We start from the raw sequence: 22,390 nt of genomic DNA on the forward strand, positions 1-22,390 counted from the left end.
CTTTTCTAACACTCACCTTCTTTCATTCCTCCTACTTCACTTCCTTTCACCTCTCATACCTTTCTGTTCTTTCTTACTCATTCTCCTTTCAATTATCAATGCACTATATTTCACTTACTCTTCATTTTTTTAAGAATATAGCTCTTTGATGAGAATTGGAGGTAGTTCTGAAAAGAACTTTTGGTTTTCTTCTTTTAACTGAACAGGAACAAAAACAGGGAATGGAAACTGCTCAACAGGAGCAAAAAGAAAACAAAAAAATTAGGGGTGGGAAGGGCAGCGATGGTTCTCCAATGCTCGAACCATGAGCAGGACACTTTGCTCCCCATAGGTGAGGAGTTGATTGCAGTATCTGCATTTGACGACCCCATGGTTAAATGCAGGTTGTATGTTTGCCACCTGCTCCTGCGATTGCTCTCTCCCAGAAGAAGTTGCTCCTCCGGTTGATGTAGAGGCCCCATCTCTGGGAACCTCTTGTGCCAGAGCCCTGACACTTTCCCGGGCAAAATTCTGGGGGTGCCTCCTCTCCACATGGCGAATCATGGTAAAGTTGCCAAAAGAGTACTTTTTTGGGGGGTTACCCCGTGACAGGACCTGTTTGCAGATCCTGCACTCCACTTTTGGTGCATTCACCTTTTTCTGGTCTGCTGGAAACTTAAAAAATTTCCAGATGAAATGCTCTTTGACCTTCGGCTGAGGAGGCTCTTCGTCAATGAATTCAGGCTCATCTTCACTGCTGGATGGTCTGGCAGCCATGATTATCCAAGAAATATGCAAGAGCAAAAAGGCAGGTCTTTCAGTCACAAAAGTGAAAGAAGAAGTGAAGGAAATGGGTGGGGATTTCATTCATTGTAAAAAAAAAAACTGTTAGCAACCAATGAAAAGTGTTATTTTAGGGTCACATGACCCGACGCGTTTACGCTGCGCGCTCCGGAGCACTTCCGGTGCGTTTACGCAGCGCGATCGTAGGCGCTTCCGGGGCGCAAACGTGGCGCGATCGTAGGCGCTTTTGCGTGCGTTTACGCGCCGCGAACGTAGGCGCTTCCGAGGGCACTTACGTTGCGCGCCGAAGTGACATCATCAAACTTTTACAGAAATGCATAATCATTTTCCTTATTAAAAAAAACTAATTTTATTTGTATGGTACGAAATGTTTTGCATTATTAACTTTTCATTCATATTTTTTTTTCACGAACGACAGTTGCGCTCTGGGTGCGCTTTCAGATGAGCTCACGGAAAAGCTTACCGGAGAGCTTAGCTGAAAGCTTCCCGGAGCGCGCACCCAGAGCGCAAAAGAAAAAAATTATATAAAAAAAAAAGAATACTTTAAAAAAAACAGCAAATTGTAAAAAAAAAAAAAAAAGGTTAGAAACTCGATATACAAAGGAATTAGCATTTAAAAAACCTATGAAATTCACTGAAAAAACCATAGGTTTCACACCAGTTATAGTTAGGAATTAGCATTTAAAAAACCTATTAAATTCACTGAAAAAACCATAGGTTTTACACCAGTTATAGTTAGCTGGAAATTTTACTGATATAAAACCATTGAAATTCCCACGTTATAGTTAGATGGACTCACTATAACTTGCGCGTGCAATGCACTGCTGATGATGTCTTAATAAGCCAGTTAACCAATCAATTTTTAAAAACCATCCATTTAGACACTTATTTAAACATTTATTCTTCCATCAACTTTTACATATACATATATAAAATATATTTATTTTTCAGAAAGACACACATTCACTGGATGGTGTCATCAGTGATGTCATGAGTGATGTCACTGACCATGTCATGAGTGATGTAATATGTGACGTCATCAGCAGTGCATTGCACGCGCAAGTTATAGTGAGTCCATCTAACTATAATGTGGGAATTTCAATGGTTTTATATCAGTAAAATTTCCAGCTAACTATAACTGGTGTGAAACCTATGGTTTTTTCAGTGAATATATATATATATACATACATACATACATACATACATATATATATATAGCATAATTACAGATTGTGGGCAAGCAGGGAAAATCTGTTGGTATCGGACGACAGTATGCCGCTGAAGGAAAGACAACAGTGAGGGGAAAGGTAAACTAGAGTTTCTAGAGGTTTCAAGATCTAGAAGGTGGTTTCTTCACCCAGTGTGGCAGAGTCACCCCTACTGCTACGAACAACAGTGTTTTTTGCATTGTTCTGGATCACTAACGTACTACAATGAGTATCTCGTTTCACAGCCTTTGTGACAATTCCAACAACAACATTTTAATGAAAGCTATCGCATATAAGCTCAGCAGCTGTTTTTCCAGCCTGGAGGGTAAATTCTAGAAACAGCTTTTTAGAACAGAGGCAAAAAGAAGCCGTACCAGTTTCTGTATAATCATTTTAAACTCTACTGCTGCTTTTTCGGGCCCTGGTCCTTGCAGGAGCAGAAGTACTTCATGGTCAAATGTTTCGTCCAAGGGCGACACAGCGTTGGAAACAAATTTCATAGTTCCACCATTAGTCTGAAAAAATAGACAGAAGACAAGTTTATTAAGTGCCAAACCTTTACAAAGGAAAAAAACTAAAAGGAGTACCTCATAGTAGGAGTAAAAACTAAGTTTAAAAGTAGTTTCATAAGAAAAAAAATGTTCACAAGAAAAATAAAGAGGAACTGTATCCAGTTATGGTAAAGAAACTAGGTGGGCATTTAATTTGCACTAATAGACTGCATATTCCCATTAACTTTTTTTTGTTAAAAAAAAGTGAGTTTCCCAGATGCGAGGGTGCGGGACGTATGGACGGAGCTCTCGCTGCCGTGGTTCCATCGCGCTCATTCATGGTTAATGTGAGGGGGCGCGTTGTAATCCGTGTTGTATGACCCGATGTACAGATGAACATTTGTTTAGGAGAATTTGAGGTAACTTACAAAGGAGGCGGTTCTGGAGTTCTCAATAGGTCAGTTGATCCTGTATCCCCAGCTACTTCAGATGCGCTGGTGTGAGGTGTTTCTTATGAGCGATTTGGCATCTACACTTTCATCCTCCTGTCCACGCTACGCATTCTGGCAAGAAGTCACTTCATTAGCAGCCCCCAGGCTCACACTTGTGAATTCGAGCGGAGTCATGTACACAGAAAGAGGTCATCCAGTTCAGGCAATCTATGCGTGCATCATTAGGTGTATATATGCCTAAGCAACTACACTGCAGTCAAGGTAATCAATAGACTGTGGGGTGTTTTTTATTTTAGTTGGTGTGTTTTATTGCACCTTGCCCGAGCCTTCTGGATACAGAAGTCCTGAATGTATTCATCTATGAGGAGAGGATGCGGCACTTACTGTTGTGCTGCAAGTTTATGTGGCTTTGCCATTGCTCAATTTTGTGGAATTTGTGTGGCCTTACTGGGTGTGTGATGCACAACTGATTTAGTATATGAGTTTTCATTGGGAACACAGTGGACTTTAAGTGGGGTCACTGTGCTGGCTTGCAAGGAACAACTGTTGCAAGGTAGCAAAAGGCTACGTTAGTTGTACCACAATGCATTGTGCATATGTGGTGCATATGTGGTGCATATGTGGCGCATATGTGGTGCATGAAGTCATTTAAGTACACCAAGAAAATACTCTCCGCAGCTATTAAATCGCATTGAAGGGTTTTAGATGTGTATGTATGTGGTGCTTGGGTATCACACTATTTTGTGAAATTTCTTTAAAAAATTTCAGTTTAGTAAAGTTTTATTTTGTTTAAGAAAAAAGTACAGCATAAGAAAAATCAGAACCAATATGAGAGAACAATGAGAGAGAGATGGAGAGGAAAAATGGTTCAGAGAAAGTATGAAAAGGAAGAAAATGGAAGAAAGAAAGTAAGAGAAGAAAAGAAAAAAAAAGGGGATAGAGAGAGAAGGAGGGAAGGTTAGGGAGGGGGATAAGAAGATAAGAAGGTAGAGAAAGGCAGCCAGGTAAGATCAGATTTAATTTTGAAAGAGACAGAAGAAGAAGAAGCAATTGCAATTCTATGCTCATCACATATGAAATTCCACCATGTATGCACAGACAATTTAGTATTATCCTTCCAACAAGACAAAATTACTTTGAAAGCAGTTGCAATGAAAAGATCAAATAATTTAGCGTTATATGAATGTAAGTCTAAAACATCAGATAGGGAACCTAAAAAAAGCCTTTTTCTCAGGAGCGGAACCAGTACGAAATGAGGGCGACACTTCTCTATGCAATAAGTCCACATTCAATCCACCAAATAGCTCTATCCCAATTGAAATACAAACCTTTGAGCAGGAACTACTGAAGGGAATAGATACTCTGGACAAAAGGAAGAGCCGAACCTTCCAGAATCTAACCAAAAAGAAACGCTTGGCATTAGAGGAATTACAACGAAATGAAAAGATAATAATCAAACCAGTAGACAAGGGGGAGGCATAGTAATCCTAGAGAAGGAAGGATACAATCAACAGTGCCTCGCACTCTTGTCCGACGCAAAATTCTATAGAAGGATTTTGATCGATCCGACGCCAAGATTACAGAATACCATCGCAATCATGATATATGAAGCAGAAATGAACACTTGGATTTCTAAGAAAGAAGCAGATTACTTAACTAAAGAACCCAAAACACCGTTCTTTTACTCACTTCCCAAGACTCATAAAAACAAATTTCCACCACCAGGACGCCCGATAGTTTCGGGTATTGGTTCGATATTAGAACCATTGTCCAAATTTGCTGATGAGTATTTGAAACCATTGGTACAAAAAAAAACCACCTATTTGAAGGATACTCGCGAACTACTAATCCAAATATCTGGCTAAAGCTTCGATCCTGACACAATGTTACTTGTAGGCTTAGATGTAGAGTCGCACTACACTAGCCTTCCACAACAGGAGACTCTCCAGATGTTAGAAGCTCTGCTATTCATGGAAGATTGGACTCACAATACTCCCAGACATTTCGTGCTGGAATGTTGCCGTCTAGCCCTAACAGAAAATTATTTTGAATACAATGGATATCTATTTTTGCAATGCCATGGCACTTCCATGGGCAGTGCTTTTGCCCCTTCAGTGGCAGGCCTCTAAGTTAGCCAATTTGAGAGTCATTTTGTACTAAATGATACCAACCCTTTCGTTTCCAGTATTATTTACTGGAAACGTTATATAGACTATATCCTACTGACCTGGCACATAGACAAGTATCTCAGTCTATTTATTGAATGGCTCAAAGGGAGAGATAAGTGGTTAAAGTTCACTTTTACATCGAACAATACCCAACTGGATTTCCTTGATCTGACAATTTTTATCGAGAATGGCAAAATGGAGACAAAAACATACACCAAGCCAACGGCAAAAAACAGTCGTGTCTTATGAAAGTTACCATCCAAAGCCCTTACGGGACAATTTGCCTTACAGCAAATTTTTACGGCTAAACAGAAATTGCAGTAAAACAACAGACTATGAGCTACAAGCACAAGAATTGAGCTCGAGACTACACGCCAACTACCATTTCCAGGTGTCGAAAGAGAGCAAAAAATCAACTACGAGAGTGCCTGCTCCAATCCAATACAAAAGAACTAACCCCTGACCTAGTAACATGTGTCACTACCTACTGTCCTGCGACATATGACATACAAAAATTGGTCAACAAAAACTGGCGTATCCTTGCTACTGGCAAATACAACTGGCCGAAACCCAGATTTTCTAATAAACGTACAAAAAATCTCAAGGAACTGTTGGTACATACCCATCCAGTGCAAGGGAGAAAGAAATTCACACAAACTAGAAACATGATGCCTGTCACCGGCCATTACCCGTGTGGTACTTGTTTAGTATGTAAACTCACAACCACGACCAAAACATTACAACTTACAGAGTCTCTCAGCTGGACCCAAAGGCAACATACGAACTGTAACTCTACTCATGTAGTGTATATGATATGGTGTCCATGTGACAAAAAATATATAATAATGACCTGCAGAAAAATTAAAACGAGAATTGGAGAGCACAAGAGTAACATCAGACTCAAAAAGAATACTACAAAGCTATGTTCTTATTTAATTGAAGTCGGTCATGACTGGGAAGATTTGAGGTGGACAGTATTAGAAACACTCACTGACAAGACCACGAATGCCGAGAAAATACTGTTTGAAAAAGAGCAGAGATGGGTGGACCGCTTACAGACTCATCTAATAGGCTTAAACAATAATATACTGTGGCATCAATTTGCATAAGAATCTTGAGAAACCTTAAGAAACATTTTTACAGCCACATCAGCTTAACACCATACTGCCATTAGAGTGACACAATCCAGATACTTCCTACAACCCTCTAGTTGCAACTGATAATTAGATCGATATTCACCACAGTGTGAACTGCATATGCTCCATTTTTAACAATGTTTGAGCCCTTCTTTCCTAAAAAACTGCTTTGAAACAGATATTTCGGTGTAGAAGGTGGTACTTTACCAATAATGAAGATAAACATTCTGCTCTAAAAGAGTGACATTACTAATTAGATTTTTCTGAATTTATTTGCAAAAAGAAGAATCTTCACTCTCTACATTTTCTTCATCTCACAATGGCCATATCAAATATCCATGCCCGAGAGAGCGACCAGATCCCCGTAACTAAATAAAGTTTAGAATTTTGAATTGAACCTAGTCCGCTTTCTATCTTGCATGCTTAGTAATTAGCAACAGGAAATGAGCCCCCGGTATCCAGGGGCAGAGCAAGCACAAGACACGGAAACCTCCCCACGTGTTGGTAAGAATGACGTCCCGCTTTCAACTGTAGCGGCTCCAGCAAGCGGTAAGATCGATGTCTAGTAACCTTTCTCCTCTCGCCTTCACCAGTTTGGGACCAGTGAGTCCCAACGCTCCCTGTTGAAGCGACAGGTTTTCGGCAGAAAGGATAGAGTACGAGGGCCATTATTACATTTATGTTGCCTACTCGGTTCCAAATACAAAAATGTTCATTCGAACGTAAGAACGTACATCACGCTTTTTAGCATAATGGCAAAAAATATTTTGTTGATTTGGACTCCAAGAGTATAGTCACGTATACATTTGGCAGAATGACATACCGCGAGCACCCCCCCTTTTTTTAAATGGACAGCGGCACTTTAAATACGCGGCAACTTCAACCTATTTGGTTATATGTTATTATTACTTTCTCGATTAAAACAGAGTACCAACACTGGTCATTCTGACAGACACATCTTGATAGTGGGCCTAATATCATACTGAGAGAAAAGAAACTGCACACATGTCGATACAATAAGCTAAGCTGTACACGATCTATCCGCAGTAACGTTGCTACCCATGGCATATACTACGAGTACAATCTCATTATGAATTCAAGATGCAATTAGCCTAAATAAGATACTGTTATGTTATTTGACACACAAATAACTGTGAGGCTTCATTAAGAGAGACCACCACCATACACTAATACGCAGAAAGTTTACGTATTTTGTAAATATGATTTTACCTTGTGAGTAACTCAAACACAGATTTTCCCAAATTAGTACCACTTTTCTGAACACAACGCACAGTTTTTGGCGATAAATCTCGAATATGAGAATTGATGTAGTGCTATAGCTGCACCCCCATCATATAAAATGTGTTTCTTTCTGCTTCCCCTTCAGGAAACCTGAACAAGCTAGAAACCAAGTGTAAAAAACAAACACTTTTTTGAATTACTACACAAGTTGTGTAAGTAACCAATTTGTTGTATGTTATGTTTGTCCTGACGAATGCTCCGTAGACCCGGCTGGGCAGTATGGAGCAGAAACATGTTGACTTTGTCAAATTTATGGTATAAAGAGATCCAATAACTTGACCTCAAGTTATACCAAGAACATTTTAATAACATAACCTCACCTTTTTTATTAAAATTCGTTGGTGGTGAAGTTTTTGTTTTTTAGATTCCTTACCTAATCTTCTGTTTTGGGGTGCCCCCCTATTTTTTCTCTGGACACTACTACCGAAACCAGGGGTTGCCTCTGGATGAGGCTGGCATATAGCACGTTTTTGGACACCCAATGACAATGCCGTAACAAGAGTGTGGGGCGGATAAAAGATATATACCGCACTATAGACACTGCGTTTATGAGGGTGATTCATTTTAACCTACGGTTAAGTAGTTACAAGTGTCCATTCTCCTTCATGATGATTGATAGCTATTTGATGAGATCATAATGGCCCAAGAGTGGGGTGGTTGGGGCAAACATTTCGAATTGTTGAGTGGGGTAAATGATCAGGAATGAATTGGGCAGGAGAATTTTAGTTTTGACCCTTCGAGTGTTAACCACTGATAAGGAGCTTCGGGTCATAAACTGGAATATTGCAGGAGTACAGGGATAATTTGATGACACTGTTTGGCGTCAGTCATTTGATGCTTATGACGTTATCAGCATGCAGGAGACATGGTCCATCTCATGCACCTGGCTGATTATGCTATCTTTACCACAAATGCGTCCCATCTATTGGAAGAGCGAGGGGGAGAATTGCTTATTTTATTAAATTGAACTTGAATTGTAAAATGGAAGAGGTTATTACCAATTCTCCCCATCGTTTGTGCGTTCTTTCTTTTTAATACAAACTAAGGATTATTTGTGTGAACATATAATGTGATTCATGCCATAGAGTCCTACGATGTGGTGTTGGCTCTTGCAGAATTTGAAAAAGATTTTATTCCCTGCCCCTCGTTGTATATGGCTTTGGTGATTCTGGGTGATTCATTTTCATCCATGCAGGGATTGCCATCTAAACTCCTTATCCGACCAGGTTACTGATAGAGGACCAAGTTCATCTATAATATAGGGTCCAGGGTGGATCTGATGAATGACCTGGCTTAAGGCTACAATTTGGTTAATCTTCTGAATTTACATGTATTGAACTCTGAAAACAGTGTCCCAACTTTTAAGGGGTCCTGGAGAAGTTCCTTCATTGATTACATTTATGTTTCAGGAGGTGTATATGCCCCTCTGATCAGTTTCTCAGTGGAGTGGAACATTGCTAGGAACCAAAATCTCCTTGCCACCTTTAGGGGGGAGAAGAAGCCAAAATAGGGTTATTCTTCTTTTAAAGTACCAGCTAGTCTGATGGATCGAGGTTGGGGATTAAAATGGTACAAGATTATCTCGGAGGCATTTAATGTAGAGATTGCTTCCGCATGTCAACTAGAACTACAAACTTGTTTGGATGAAGCGACTTTACAGGAGAGTATTTTTTAGGCGTATAGCAAGTTATGTCGCTATAGCAACACTGCCCTCTCTAAATCGGGGACCTCTGAGTCTCCAGGCTCCTGTAGATGGTTTATTATTATTATTATTATTATTATTAATTAACATTTGATAGAGCACATGGCTAACCTTAGGCATCCCAGCGCTTACGACAGCAGGCAGTCAGATACAGTTAAAGGTCACTTCTAGAAAAGCCATGTTTTTAGTTATTTCCGAAATAAGAGATGGTGGGTCATTGAGCAGAAATTGATGGGGAGTGTCTTCCATTTTTTTGCAGCGTTATAGGCGAAGATTTGGCCTCCAGAACGTGCTCTTGATTTTGGGTACAGTCGTCAGGAACAAATTAGCTGAACACAAACTTCTCGACGGGTGGTGGAAAGCTATAAGTGAGAGGTTAATTTTAGGGCCCATACTCCAATGTGTTTTGTGTGCTATGCATAATGACTTGAAAATTATGCGTTCCTTGATTGGTAGCCAGTGTAGCTCTTTTAATGCCGGCTTGGCCGAGTGTGCTTTAGGGATGTTGCGACGCAACCTGGCTGCACAATTCTGCACCACTTGCAGTTTCCTTGTTGAGGACTTTGGAGTACCCAGGTAGAGGGAATTACCATAATCTTATGTGAGATTCAGGGAAAAGTGGAAGAAATTTTCACATCAGTCTAATGATGCCGTAACATGAGGCTGCTAATTGTACTGCTTGATGGTCAAATTTGAGCGCCCTCTCCAGCCAAAATCCCAGACTCAATCTTTTCTTTGGGCTTTGGCGACGGGCCAAGACAATTTGGCCAACTCAAGCCAGCCGTAGAGATGGAGCCGTTGCCCAGGATCATTAGATCTGCTTTTTCTCCAATGAGCTTGAGACACGACTGGTCAATCCATGTGGCCACCGTTCCCAAGCAAGATTAGCTGGCACCTCCTTTGGGTGGCTTAATGCGCACACTAGTTGGGTGTCATCTGCAAAAGTTATAATATGGATTCCATATGGCAGCGCAAACTCCGCAAGGGGCCTTAGATAAAGATTAAATGGGGTGGGGCTCAATGAGGGGCCCTGTGGGACTTCACATGTAAATGGAACCCTTGTTGAAGTGTGGTTGCCCTCAAATACCGGTTATGACCTATCTTGCAGAAAGGATTTGATTCAGGAGATAACTTTTTCTGATACTCAGATCATTCTTATTCTGTTGAAAAGGATACTGTAATTGACCGTATCGAATGCGGAGCTCAGGTCAAGCAGGATAATTGCCACAGCCGCCCTGGTCGAGAATTTTCCGTGATTCCTCCACTACTTCTAACAGGACTGGTTTTTTTCCATGATTTGGTTGGAAACCTGTCTGGGAAGTGTGCAGAATCGAGTGAGTTTCAAAGTACTCAGAGAGAGTTCTATTACATATTTCTCTAAGTTTTTACTGGTCATGGGGAGGGGCAAGACCGGCCGATAGTTGCCCCATACGTCAGGATTAAGGCGTTTTTTTTTTTTTTGAAGTGCTCTTATCATGGCATGTTTCCATGATCTGAGCACTTGGTCAGCTGCCAAAGAAGAATTTAATACTTCCAGTAGCACAGGTAAAATGACATCCCGCACCATGCGCAGCATGTGAATGGGGGCCGCGTCCAGGGGGAACCGGATTTAACTTTAGAAAACATTTGGAATAATGTAGCTAAAACCAAAGCAGGAATAACTTCTAGCTGTGGGAAGCAACTCCCCGGAATTTCTACCTCCCGATCTTCAACAACTTCATCAGCACTGCCTATCATCTGCACGCCATTGAGATTACAGCATATGGAGGACATTTTTAACTTTGCCCGCAAAAATCACCAAATCAGTTGGAAAGGGCACAACATCATCCTCACACAAGACTGCTCTAAACCCACTGTTGACACCTGGAAGGCTTTCCTTGCTTTACACGACTGGCTCAGGAGCAAAAACTTCCAATTCTCATTTGTGGCCCCTGCAAAATTCAAGATAACAGACAAAGGCAAACACCACTTCTTCACCTATCCCAAGGAGCAGGAGACCTTCCTGGACGCCCCAGCAGCTCTAGACATGGAAACGTCACAACCCGACTCCGCCAAAAGAAGACAGTCGACTGAGCCGTCATCGGGTGAAAAGCAGATCTAAGGTAGATGCTTCAAGAAGGAACCAGCAAACATACCTACCTCAAGCTACCAAGAACTACAACCGTTATCTACCTCAATAACAATGCAACATCCACCTCGTTTCGGCTTGCTTCAATAGGCATCAGCGAGTCGCTAACAGCCCTCTACAAGTTTTGCAAAGATGAGAGTCAAACTTTAGGAAGCAAACTTCAAGAAGCCAATCTCAAGGAACCACCGGAAGCACATACTGTATAGGGTTTCTACCCACAACGCCCTGTAGGTATGCATCATAGGCAACAATGTCTGCATGGGAGTATAGCACGTCAGTTACCCGACAGCAACTCTCCGAGAGACGAAACGGCAATCCTGCCATCGCACCTCTGACATACGAGTATTTACAGGCAGAGGGAGTGGGGGTGTGGGGGTAAATACGCACTAGGGTTTCTCAGCTCTCTGCCTTTTGTATTTTCTATCCTTTTTTCTTTTTCACACCTTTCTTTTCACTGCAAATTGTATCTGGCAGATTCTGAAAGTCAGCAAATGCGTGAGACCAACCAATTGTACACAACTGGTAGGAATCATTTGTTGACTGGCAACTTACCTGGGGGACTTAGACACGCACCCTACGAGAATGCACCCGATAGACACACCTGAGTACTGGGCATACAGACCCACCAAACCACACTATAGCTGATGGCTCAACACACTCACGCTGTCAACGGACCTCAACATAGTGTCCCTCAATGTCAAAGGTCTGAATCACCCTATTAAGCGCCGGAAGATATTAGACTATCTTGCGAAGACTAAAGGCGATATAGCCCTCCTACAGGAAACCAAGCTATCTATGGAGGATGCCAAACTAGTCAGAGGCGATTGGATTGCACAGATGGCATGAACACCAGCCAACAAAAAGAATCAAGGGGTGTTGACCTTAATATCTAAAAGAAGATCAAAAATAATAGACTCACATTCCCACGACAATTAGGGCAGGCTTCTAGTGACATCTGAGGAGGGAGGAGGAGCGGATAAACATAGCGAACATATACAGCCCCAATGCAGACGACCCATCCTTCTGAGCAGAGGTGTCACGCATGCTGGACAGTTTCCCACAAAACAATCTCATGGTGGTGGCAGGGGATTTTAACATTTCACTGGATCACATAACGGACAGACAATCCTCCTGTCAATACCACCCCACTAACTTGCACGCTACACTCCAAAACATCTGGTCCAAGTAGAATCTTAAAGACACATGGCGCCTACAGCACCCCAATACTAAGGACTATTCTACCCACACAATTCCTTCACCAGGATAGACTACATACTTATCTCGAACACATCTCGAGAATAATAAAAAAAAGATAGAGGACGCCATAGCGGACTACCTAAGCCATAACGACTCCCCGGAGACTATCGTCAACACACCCTGGGATGCCCTAAAACAACTGTCAGAGGCACAATAATTGGAATCAAGTCAAAAATAAACAAGAATAGAAACCTGAGATTAAATCAACTTGAGCAGGAAATCAAGAGCTTAGAATCGTCCCATGTAAATGCTACACAAGACAACAAGCTCCTGGCAAGATTAACACAAAGCAAATACGAATATAACAAAATCCTGAGCGAGAGAACAGGGCTGTGGTTTAACAAGTGCAAAGCCCTTAATTTATGCGAAGCCAACAAAGCAGGGAAACTTCTTGCCTCCTACCTAAAGCACAAACGCAACCTGTTTGCGGTTTCATCTATCACAGACTCAAACAACAAAACCCACACTAGACACAAAGACATTCCAAGAGTTCTATTCAGAGCTCTACAAAAATGACCAGAACCTCAACCAAGAGGCCTGTACAAAATACCTAGACAGAATCGGGCTTCCGAAGCTAAGCACCGAAGACACAATCAGGCTAGGTCAGGAAATTAGCTTCGCTGAAATTGAAATGGCAGTCAAATCACTTAAAAAAAATAAAGCTCCGTGGCCAGACGGGTGTATAGCCAATTTCTACAAGACCTTCACAACCCAGCTCAAACCAACCATAAAAAAGGTCTATAACCAGGCTGAAGAAGAAGGGGAAGTTCCACAATCCATGTCAGAAGCCAATAAAATTGTCATCCCAAAGGAAGGTAAAGACCGCCAATCACAAAAAACTACAAACTCCTATCCCTCATCAATGTGGACTGTAAAATCTATGCCAAGATCTTGGCATTTAGACTAAACACAGTTCTCAAAATATTAGGTAACTCCCAGGTCAGATTCTTGCGCAACCGGCTGTCCAACGACACACCAGACTTCTTTGCCACATATTGGAACAAGTGTCCACTATACCAGAACCGGTAGTAGCTATAGCATTAGATGCCGAAAAGGCCTTTGATAAAGTCTCCTGGGCCTTCCTAGAGCGTTGCATGCAATCCTTCAACTTGGGGGAGGGATTCATACGAATGAGTTTGACCCTATACCGTGCTCCTTCAGCCCGTATCATAGTTAATGGCACACTTGCTGACCCATTTACATGAAACAAGGAATGCCTACTGTCGCCGGCGCTATCCTTACTGGCCCTTGAACCCCTTATCCAGGATATAAAAACTAGCATAAAAGGGGTCGAGATCAATGGAGTAGAAATAAAATTAGCCGCAGACGATATACTGATTTTAACGGAACAGCCGAAACCTTCAATCAGAGCACTGATGACCACGATAGTGGAATACTCCGGGCTGTCCGGCTATAGGCGAAACAAGGACAAATCTGAATGTAAACCACTAAACATTCACTGCACGAAAGACATTCTAGGTGACTCGGGGTTGGACTGGCAGACGGGGCACATTAAATACCTAGGCATATATTTCGGTAGCGACCTAATAGACATACTACACTACAATGAGAAGATACTACTAGAACAAGTTAAGAAACTTCTAGACTCTTGGTCCCCCAAATTCATTACGTGGTGGGGAAGAATCAAAACCATCAAAATGTTGATCACTCCAATGTTTAACTATCTGATTAGTATGCTCCCACTCCTAGTCACAGACGATTTCCACAGGAAAGTCAACATCATGTTCAGTAAATTCCTCTGGCATGGAAAAAAGGCAAGGATAAGCATTAGAAAACTAAGATTGGATGAGACCCAAGGAGTGGTATATCTAGCAGACTGGGTGTTCCAATTAGCCTTTCTAGCAAAACAGGGCTCATACTGGATCTTAATGTCGGCCGACTATATTCCAGAATTGCCGCAGGCAGAGAAAGCCATCTTGAACAATCTGAACTCACTGGCCCTACTAACAACAAATAGTTATCCCCACTCATCCAAACCTATCTTTAAAAACACAAAAATCGCACTTCTAAAAGTAGACAAGAAGATAGAGGTTAGTATCAAAGGCTCTAAAATGGAATCGCTTTGGGCTAATAGCAAGGTAAAGTACAAAGGGAAAAGCCTTACCTTCGATACCTGGATAGAGCAAGGTATTTACTACACGCACCAACTGGAAAATGGGGACTACCTCATTACATTCTCAGGCCTCAAACCAAGACATCACTTAAACAACATCGAACTTTATAAGTTTCTAAAAATAAGATCGTCCTTATCAAAAACTAAACTATCTACCCCCCAACCCTCAATCTTCCGATATGTGTCAAAGATTAACAAACTAGGACACCCAAGTCTTCCAGCTCTACAAACTCCTGCGCCCCAAAACCCCTAAACTTGATAAAAAGACAGTCACCTACTGGGAGAAACAATCTAAAACGCCACTCAACGAACAGGAATGGGCAACACTATGGTCCTCGGCTTCACGTAATAAGATTACCCCAGTACTGGCACAAACTAAATTTTGGGTACTTCACAAGGCATTTTGGACCCTGGCGTGACTATACTCATTAGGACTCAGGGAGGACGCGCTCTGCTGGAACTGTAGCAAGGGGAAGGGGGATCTAGCACACCTCATCTTCCAATGCCCAACACTCAAGGTATTTTGGGGGAAATCTTTGATTTCATAAACAATATGTTTGAATGCACACTAGCAATGGAATTCTCCAACCTCACCACTACATTTATACGCACAAAATTGAGAACTGAACAAGATAGGGACCTAATGGAGCTTTTACTGACAGCAGCTGTGAAAAAGGTCCTAAATAACTATAAAGACGCAAGCAGGACTAACTACAAAGGTTGGATCAACTGGGTCACGCATCTCAGAGGAGCGGACAATTTTGCGCTACAGTCCTCACTCTGGAAGTCGTCCTCCAGAGGAATGTGGGAGGCTCCGGACACTTACCTAGACTCCTATGAGCCCCCATAAATCGATAGGATGCCCAGGAAATGTATTGGCCCTCGGCCCAAAGCTGTGTTGGGCCTACATGCGGACTCAAACATCCTGGATGTATGTCAGATGTAATGTATGACTGATGCCAAAATGTAATGTACAGCTATTGTTTTTCTCTCCGTGTCTGTCCTATATCTCCTCCTTTTCAGCACTAATCCTTATGTCCTCTCCTTCCTTTTCTTTTGCTCTCAAATTATAGACCGAAGGGGCTAGCTATATAAACATCAATGTGTAAATGAATACTACTCATTCTATGCTAACCCTGTACAGAAGTTGTGATTGTATTCTTTATAAAAAATAATTTTTAAAAAACCAAAAAAAAAACAGAGGGCACAAGGTCAGATGCCGCATACCTTATGCAGGTCATCAAAAGTGTGACATCAAAAGCTACGAGGGTCCACTTTCCTTTTTTCAGTGAATTTTTTATTACACTAATAGTGTATTATCCACTTTCAGTGTGATAAAAAATGGACTGCAAAAAAACTGGAATAGGACTATCCCTGTCAGTTGAGATAAGGAAAAAAAGATTTTAAATGTATGCCATGTGCCTGCTCATGTGTTTACGTGAGAGATAGTGTGTGTGTATGTTGCATGTGCAAGCACTAGTATGTAAATAAAAATAAAAGGTAAAATGGCAAAATAAATAACATTTAAAAAAAAGAATGTTTGGGGTTTCATGCAGCACAAAGGAAGATTAATTGTTCTGACTCTTCCCCACAACTCGACCGGCATCAACTTGACAACACAGATCAAAACACACTATGACTGTCTGCTTCCTTATCACTGTCTAAGCCCAGAGAGAGCTTGGCATATTAAGCAGTCTCATGAGACTTGGTATTCAGGTGGTCATTAGTCGCTTCTGCATTTAAACCATGCTCTTTCTGAGAACCAATGCTTCATATTAAGACACCTGGAGAGAGAAAGCCTGAGCTCCTGGTGATGCAGAGTAGGTCCCTAAAATTAACAACCCAACAGACATAAGTATTGGGAAATGAGGTTTGTGTGGAGCGGGATTGTGATCTTAAGTTTGATGTCACAGTTGATTATCTGATTCAAATGCATACTCTAGAACCTGAATGTTGATGCTGACAAGTATATTGATATGCAACTGTTGATGTGTCCACAAACTTAACATAAAACTTTGAAATGTGTGTTTAATATATTGCAAATGATGTTTATAATTCGATCACATTAGAACACCACGATTATAGACTGCGATTACCGTATAAGGTGCGACTTAAATGCCGTAGAATTAACACTGAATGAAAAGTTCAAAAGTATCTGAGTACTTAATATAGAGGGAAACTACACAAGTCTATTAACCAATTGGCATTTGTATAGCATAGCACTGTCACCCCCAGGGGTATCTGGCCGCTGAGGGTGCAAAGTCTGTCGAAAAGACAGGTCTTGAGATTTTTTATGAACTCTGACAGAGAGGGTGCTGTATGAAAGTGGACGGGCAGGTTGTTCCATATCTTGGCAGCGATGTAGGAGAAGGAGCGGCCCCTGCTGAGGTTGCGATGGATGTGCGACGTAGTTTGAGGGTGAGTGAGGTCAAGTTCAGGTGTCTTGTGGGCAGGTGGAAGCTCAGTTGATTGTTGATTTAGGATGATCCTTGGCTGTGTAGAGCTTTGTATGTGTGCGTGAGGATCTTGAAATGGAATCTCTTCTGGATTGGCATTGACCACACTCTTAAAAGAAGGGACGAGAGGAAACAAACCTTCCCTAATTCTCCTTCAAAATGTCTAACCACTCACATAAAGAGGGGAAGGCCTTAGAATTCAGTAATTTTTAGTAGTTTATTTTCTGGGAAAACCCACAAGGTTTTTAATACTGACCTAACTCACTAGATAGTGGTATGCTTCATCATAGGGATGCTTCTACACCCTGCTACAGGCAAACATGTAGGGTGGGGCGCAAAAATATATATTTTTTAAAACTCTAGGGATCTGTTTATGCAGAGGCAGTGATTAAGGTTAAAACTGTCTAGTAGGGTACCGTCTATACTATTTTATTCTTGAGTCCTTACTGATAGGGTTAAAAAATATATTTGTGCGGGTGTACAAAGGGAATTAGCGTCCCTACCATCATCTCCGCCTCATATCATAGACCGGTTTCTTGCCTATACTTCTGGCCCCATAGGGTTATATGGCATTACTCCGGATGTAGATCCCATATTATCCTCTCTGCAGTTTATTTCCTAGGTTAGGATTATTGTGTATACTTAACTGTCCTGTTAAAGTAACACTTCGGGAAATCCCAAGGTTCATCTATTCGCTCCAGATATCAGGGAGAAAGTGGGACGTAGTCCTACTGTCACACGTCAAGGATCGATCATCACTAAATAGGACCCCTCTTCTCCTTGTGCTGTCCAGTGGAGGTTTCTAAGGTGTGGGGTGATGCCGGTCTGTTTGGGGAAGTAGAGAATGAGTCTGCCTGCTGTGTTCTGTATGGTCTGGAGTCTTAATGAGCTGGGTGGAAATTCCAGCATATAGACCGTTGTAGTCGAGGCGGCTGGTGACAGAGGCCTGTATGGTAGTCTTCCTGGTGTGGTTTGGGATCTATCTGAAGATTCTGCAGAGCATGCCAAGGGTGAGGTAGCAAGAGGAGGTGATTACATTGACTGTCATTTGATGGCAAGTTGGTTGTCTAAGATTATGCCAAGGTTGCGTGCATGGTCTATCGGTTTGGGTGTTCCGAGTTCTGCGGCTCCCAGCTGTGGTCTCATGCAGACCTGTTCTTTCTGAAGATCAGTACCTCTGTTTTTTTGGAGTGGAGTTTGAAGCAGCTGTCTCATCCATTTTGCTAGGGAGGTAGGCGGATTCGCTGTGTGCTTCCTGAAAGAAAAAAGGCGACCCACTTCAGGGCATTTTGCTGTATGCCAGCATTGCGGAGTCTATCGATGAGGGCGTGGTGGAAGATGGTGTCGAACGCAGTAGAGAGGTCAAGGAGGATCAGGGCCATGGTTTCTCCATGGCTGAGGAGCGATCTAATGTAGTCTGTGGCGGCAATCAGCACAGTCTCAATTCTGTGGTTGGCATGGAATTCAGATTGTGACGTATCAAGTAAGTGGTTTCGTTCCAGGTATTCGATGAACTGTTGGTTGCTGAGTTCCTGGAGTGCTTTGGTGTAGTATGGCAGCAGGGAGAGACTGGTAGGTAATTTTTGAGGTGGCTGGAATTGACTGAGGGCTTCTTTAGCAGGTGTCTGACTTCTGCATGTTTGCGTCTATCTGGGAAAGGTGCTGCGTAGATAGAGGTGTTGAGGATGCTGGTGAGCTCTGTGTTGATTGGATTGGGTCCACGGTTAAAAAGATGGTAGGGTCAGGGGTAGGTGGGCACCCTGGGGTAAATGGATAACTTGATGGTTGTGGTGGTCTGACTGGTGAGCGTAGACCTTGGCTGGTGTTCGCTGGTTAATTAAAGTTGCTGGGGCTGGTGATCGAGGTTGATGGTGGCTATCTTGCTGTGGAAGTAGTCAGAGAGCATCACAAAGTTCTTAGGAGGATGAATGGTGTTCTGTTTGTGTGAAAAACATTTGTACTAGAGTACTCCTTCCGCTTCTGAAGAAAAAACAAAAGTCATTTTCGATAGTCACAGAGTATGGTGGGCTAGATTTCCATTGTTCTCTACATTCTTTCACTCTTCACAGTGACTACTCATGGGTTGTGATTTTATGGCTTTACCCAAAGATCCGACAAATTGCTCAGTAGCGGCTGGTGAGCTTTAAAATCGGGGGAACACAAACATTTATATCAGATAGGAGGGAGCCTGTGAGCACAGCGAGAAAGCCCAGCTTCTTCTAGGAGAATAGGCGAGATCTCCATCAAAGCAAACAAACAAATAAAAAGGCCAAACATGCAGCATTTTACAGAACACATTGTGGTGTCATAGGGTTCATGTCAGTGATGCAACTATCATTAGATGTTCATTGGTTGGCTCAGTATTCCCCTTGTAGAAGGTATTATGTTTAGCTTTGAATGTACATTCAGTTGGAGCCTTCCTCTGTGCCCTTTCACATGTATGCTGAGCAGCTGTTGATGAAAATAAAACAGGGCTTTAAGTTCCACACATAAGCGCAGACATCCTGACCTTTTCTCGGCCAAAACAATAGGTGAAAGCCATAACATGGGTTTTACAGGTTTGATACATCCATCATCTTGCATTCCTTGCAAAATAGTTGATAAGTAATGGTGAACCCTATGTGGCACATTGCGAAGCATGTATTTTACAGGTAGCACTCAGTCTTTAACCCTATTGTACAACAAGCATTTGTAATGCAAAAGGTCTCTCATTGTTAAAGTTAGAGCTAATGGTGATATAAATGACACTTTTTTGATATACGTTTTATTTGCAGTGGAGTGCTTTTTCAAAGAAAGTGCATGCTATAAAATATGGAAGTATATGTGTAATTGGGAAGCACTGAGGGAATTAAATCATATGTAGGACAGTTGTGGGAAAGGAGGAAAGTGGAGTGGAGTCTTAGTGGGCAGATGGAACAACGTACAAAGAGAAAAGGATGTAAGAAATGAAAAAAAGATTCCCAAAGGTAATGCACCGATTCAGAAAAGGGGGTGGTGATGAACAGAGTGTCTGAATTAAGCAGACCACTCTTACCCAGTCCAAAGATGAGGGCTTGATCCATCACCGTTATTTATCTCACTGCACCATCCCAGCTCAGAACCTGGCTATATGCAAATCAGTCTGTCCCTGGCCCAGTGCATCATGGGAACAGGGCAGACTAAACTGGCCGGGCCGACGACGGCTGAAATGCCAGAAACCGGTCCCCGGAAGCTTGTTTCCTTCCCAGTGTAAGAATTGGCTTGGTAGTTTGGTTTGCCCTGTTCCCATCATGCACTGGGACAGGACAGACTAATTTGCATATAGCCAGGTTCTGAGCTGGGATGGTGCAGTGAGCTAAAAAACGGTGTTGGATCTAGCCCTGATCTCTTGACTGGGTGAGAGTATTCTGCTTAATTCAGAGACTCTGTCCATCACCACCCCTTGTTGTTAAATATTTTGTCCACCCTAAGCGTGGAAGGGCATACTCAGATGTGAGTCCCTTGCTCATTGTACCATCAGGATTCAAGCAAGCCGGGCCGACGACGGCTGAAATGCCAGAAACCGGTCCCCGGAAGCTTGTTTCCTTCCCAGTATAAGAATTGGCTTGGTAGTTTGGTTTGCCCTGTTCCCATCATGCACTGGGACAGGACAGACTAATTTGCATATAGCCAGGTTCTGAGCTGGGATGGTGCAGTGAGCTAAAAAACGGTGTTGAATCTAGCCCTGATCTCTTGACTGGGTGAGAGTATTCTGCTTAATTCAGAGACTCTGTCCATCACCACCCCTTGTTGTTAAATATTTTGTCCACCCTAAGCGTGGAAGGGTATACTCAGATGTGAGTCCCTTGCTCATTGTACCATCAGGATTCAAGCAAGCCGGGCCGACGACGGCTGAAATGCCAGAAACCGGTCCCCGGAAGCTTGTTTCCTTCCCAGTATAAGAATTGGCTTGGTAGTTTGGTTTGCCCTGTTCCCATCATGCACTGGGACAGGACAGACTAATTTGCATATAGCCAGGTTCTGAGCTGGGATGGTGCAGTGAGCTAAAAAACGGTGTTGAATCTAGCCCTGATCTCTTGACTGGGTGAGAGTATTCTGCTTAATTCAGAGACTCTGTCCATCACCACCCCTTGTTGTTAAATATTTTGTCCACCCTAAGCGTGGAAGGGTATACTCAGATGTGAGTCCCTTGCTCATTGTACCATCAGGATTCAAGCAAGCCGGGCCGACGACAGCTGAAATGCCAGAAACCGGTCCCCGGAAGCTTGTTTCCTTCCCAGTGTAAGAATTGGCTTGGTAGTTTGGTTTGCCCTGTTCCCATCATGCACTGGGACAGGACATACTATTTTGCATATAGCCAGGTTCTGAGCTGGGATGGTGCAGTGAGCTAAAAAACGGTGTTGGATCTAGCCCTGATCTCTTGACTGGGTGAGAGTATTCTGCTTAATTCAGAGACTCTGTCCATCACCACCCCTTGTTGTTAAATACAAAGGTAATGCACCACCCTAAAATGTGCACCTGCTGAAATATCATTGGTGTGTTCATTTTGCTGTTGAACTTGAGCCTTAATTGGAACCATTGAAACACCAAGGCATGCAAGGCTATGGCATGCATATGCCCCACACACTGCCTGGCCAACTCCTCCTCTGTAGTGCAGGGTTGTGTACAACAGCTGGGTGGGCTGAAGGATGCGATGGAACAAGGGAGTGGAGGGAGAAGGAACATTGCTAAAACGAAAGCTGACTTACAAGCAGATTGTTTTACATTCAGGTTATTGTCCATATCCTATGGCAAGTTGGTAATTCTGTTACACAGTGAGTTCAGGCAGTTGGAGAAGCCCTTAAAGACCGCATTACATTTGCATGCAGTAGGCGCCCTCCTAACACGTTTGTTAAACAAACATATGCTAATAATTATACACATGAAATGCAGTTGGGGAATGCATGTGGCTACCATTTTTTTCAAATGAAGGCAGCATGCTGCTCAGTTTAAAAAAAGCATGCAATTGAGAAACAAAAAAGGAGTTTGGTGACTCTTGCATAACAAAACAAAAAAAACAGTCCACCAATGGTAAGGTAAAGCGCAGCTCGTGCAATGCGGATGGGGAAGATGCACGGCCACTATTCTTGAAGTGTTCGGGCAGTTGAAGAAACCCTTAAAGACCACATCACATTTGCACAGAGCAGACACCCTC

General features: G+C 42.4%; 1 protein-coding gene across 2 annotated transcripts in view; it reads right to left on the reverse strand.

Moving 5' to 3' along the window:
* Positions 1–22,390, reverse strand: part of IRAG2 (inositol 1,4,5-triphosphate receptor associated 2) — a 1,414,859-nt gene that overhangs the window by 768,215 nt on the left and 624,254 nt on the right. For both annotated transcript variants that reach the window (XM_086920312.1, XM_086920307.1), the window contains exon 14: positions 2,366–2,506. In XM_086920312.1, coding sequence (XP_086776438.1) covers positions 2,366–2,506 — 141 coding nt within the window. The remainder of the gene's footprint in view (positions 1–2,365; positions 2,507–22,390) is intronic.

This window comes from Lissotriton vulgaris, chromosome 1_1 (genome assembly GCF_964263255.1).
Source record: "Lissotriton vulgaris chromosome 1_1, aLisVul1.2, whole genome shotgun sequence".
Taxonomy (NCBI): domain Eukaryota; kingdom Metazoa; phylum Chordata; class Amphibia; order Caudata; family Salamandridae; genus Lissotriton; species Lissotriton vulgaris.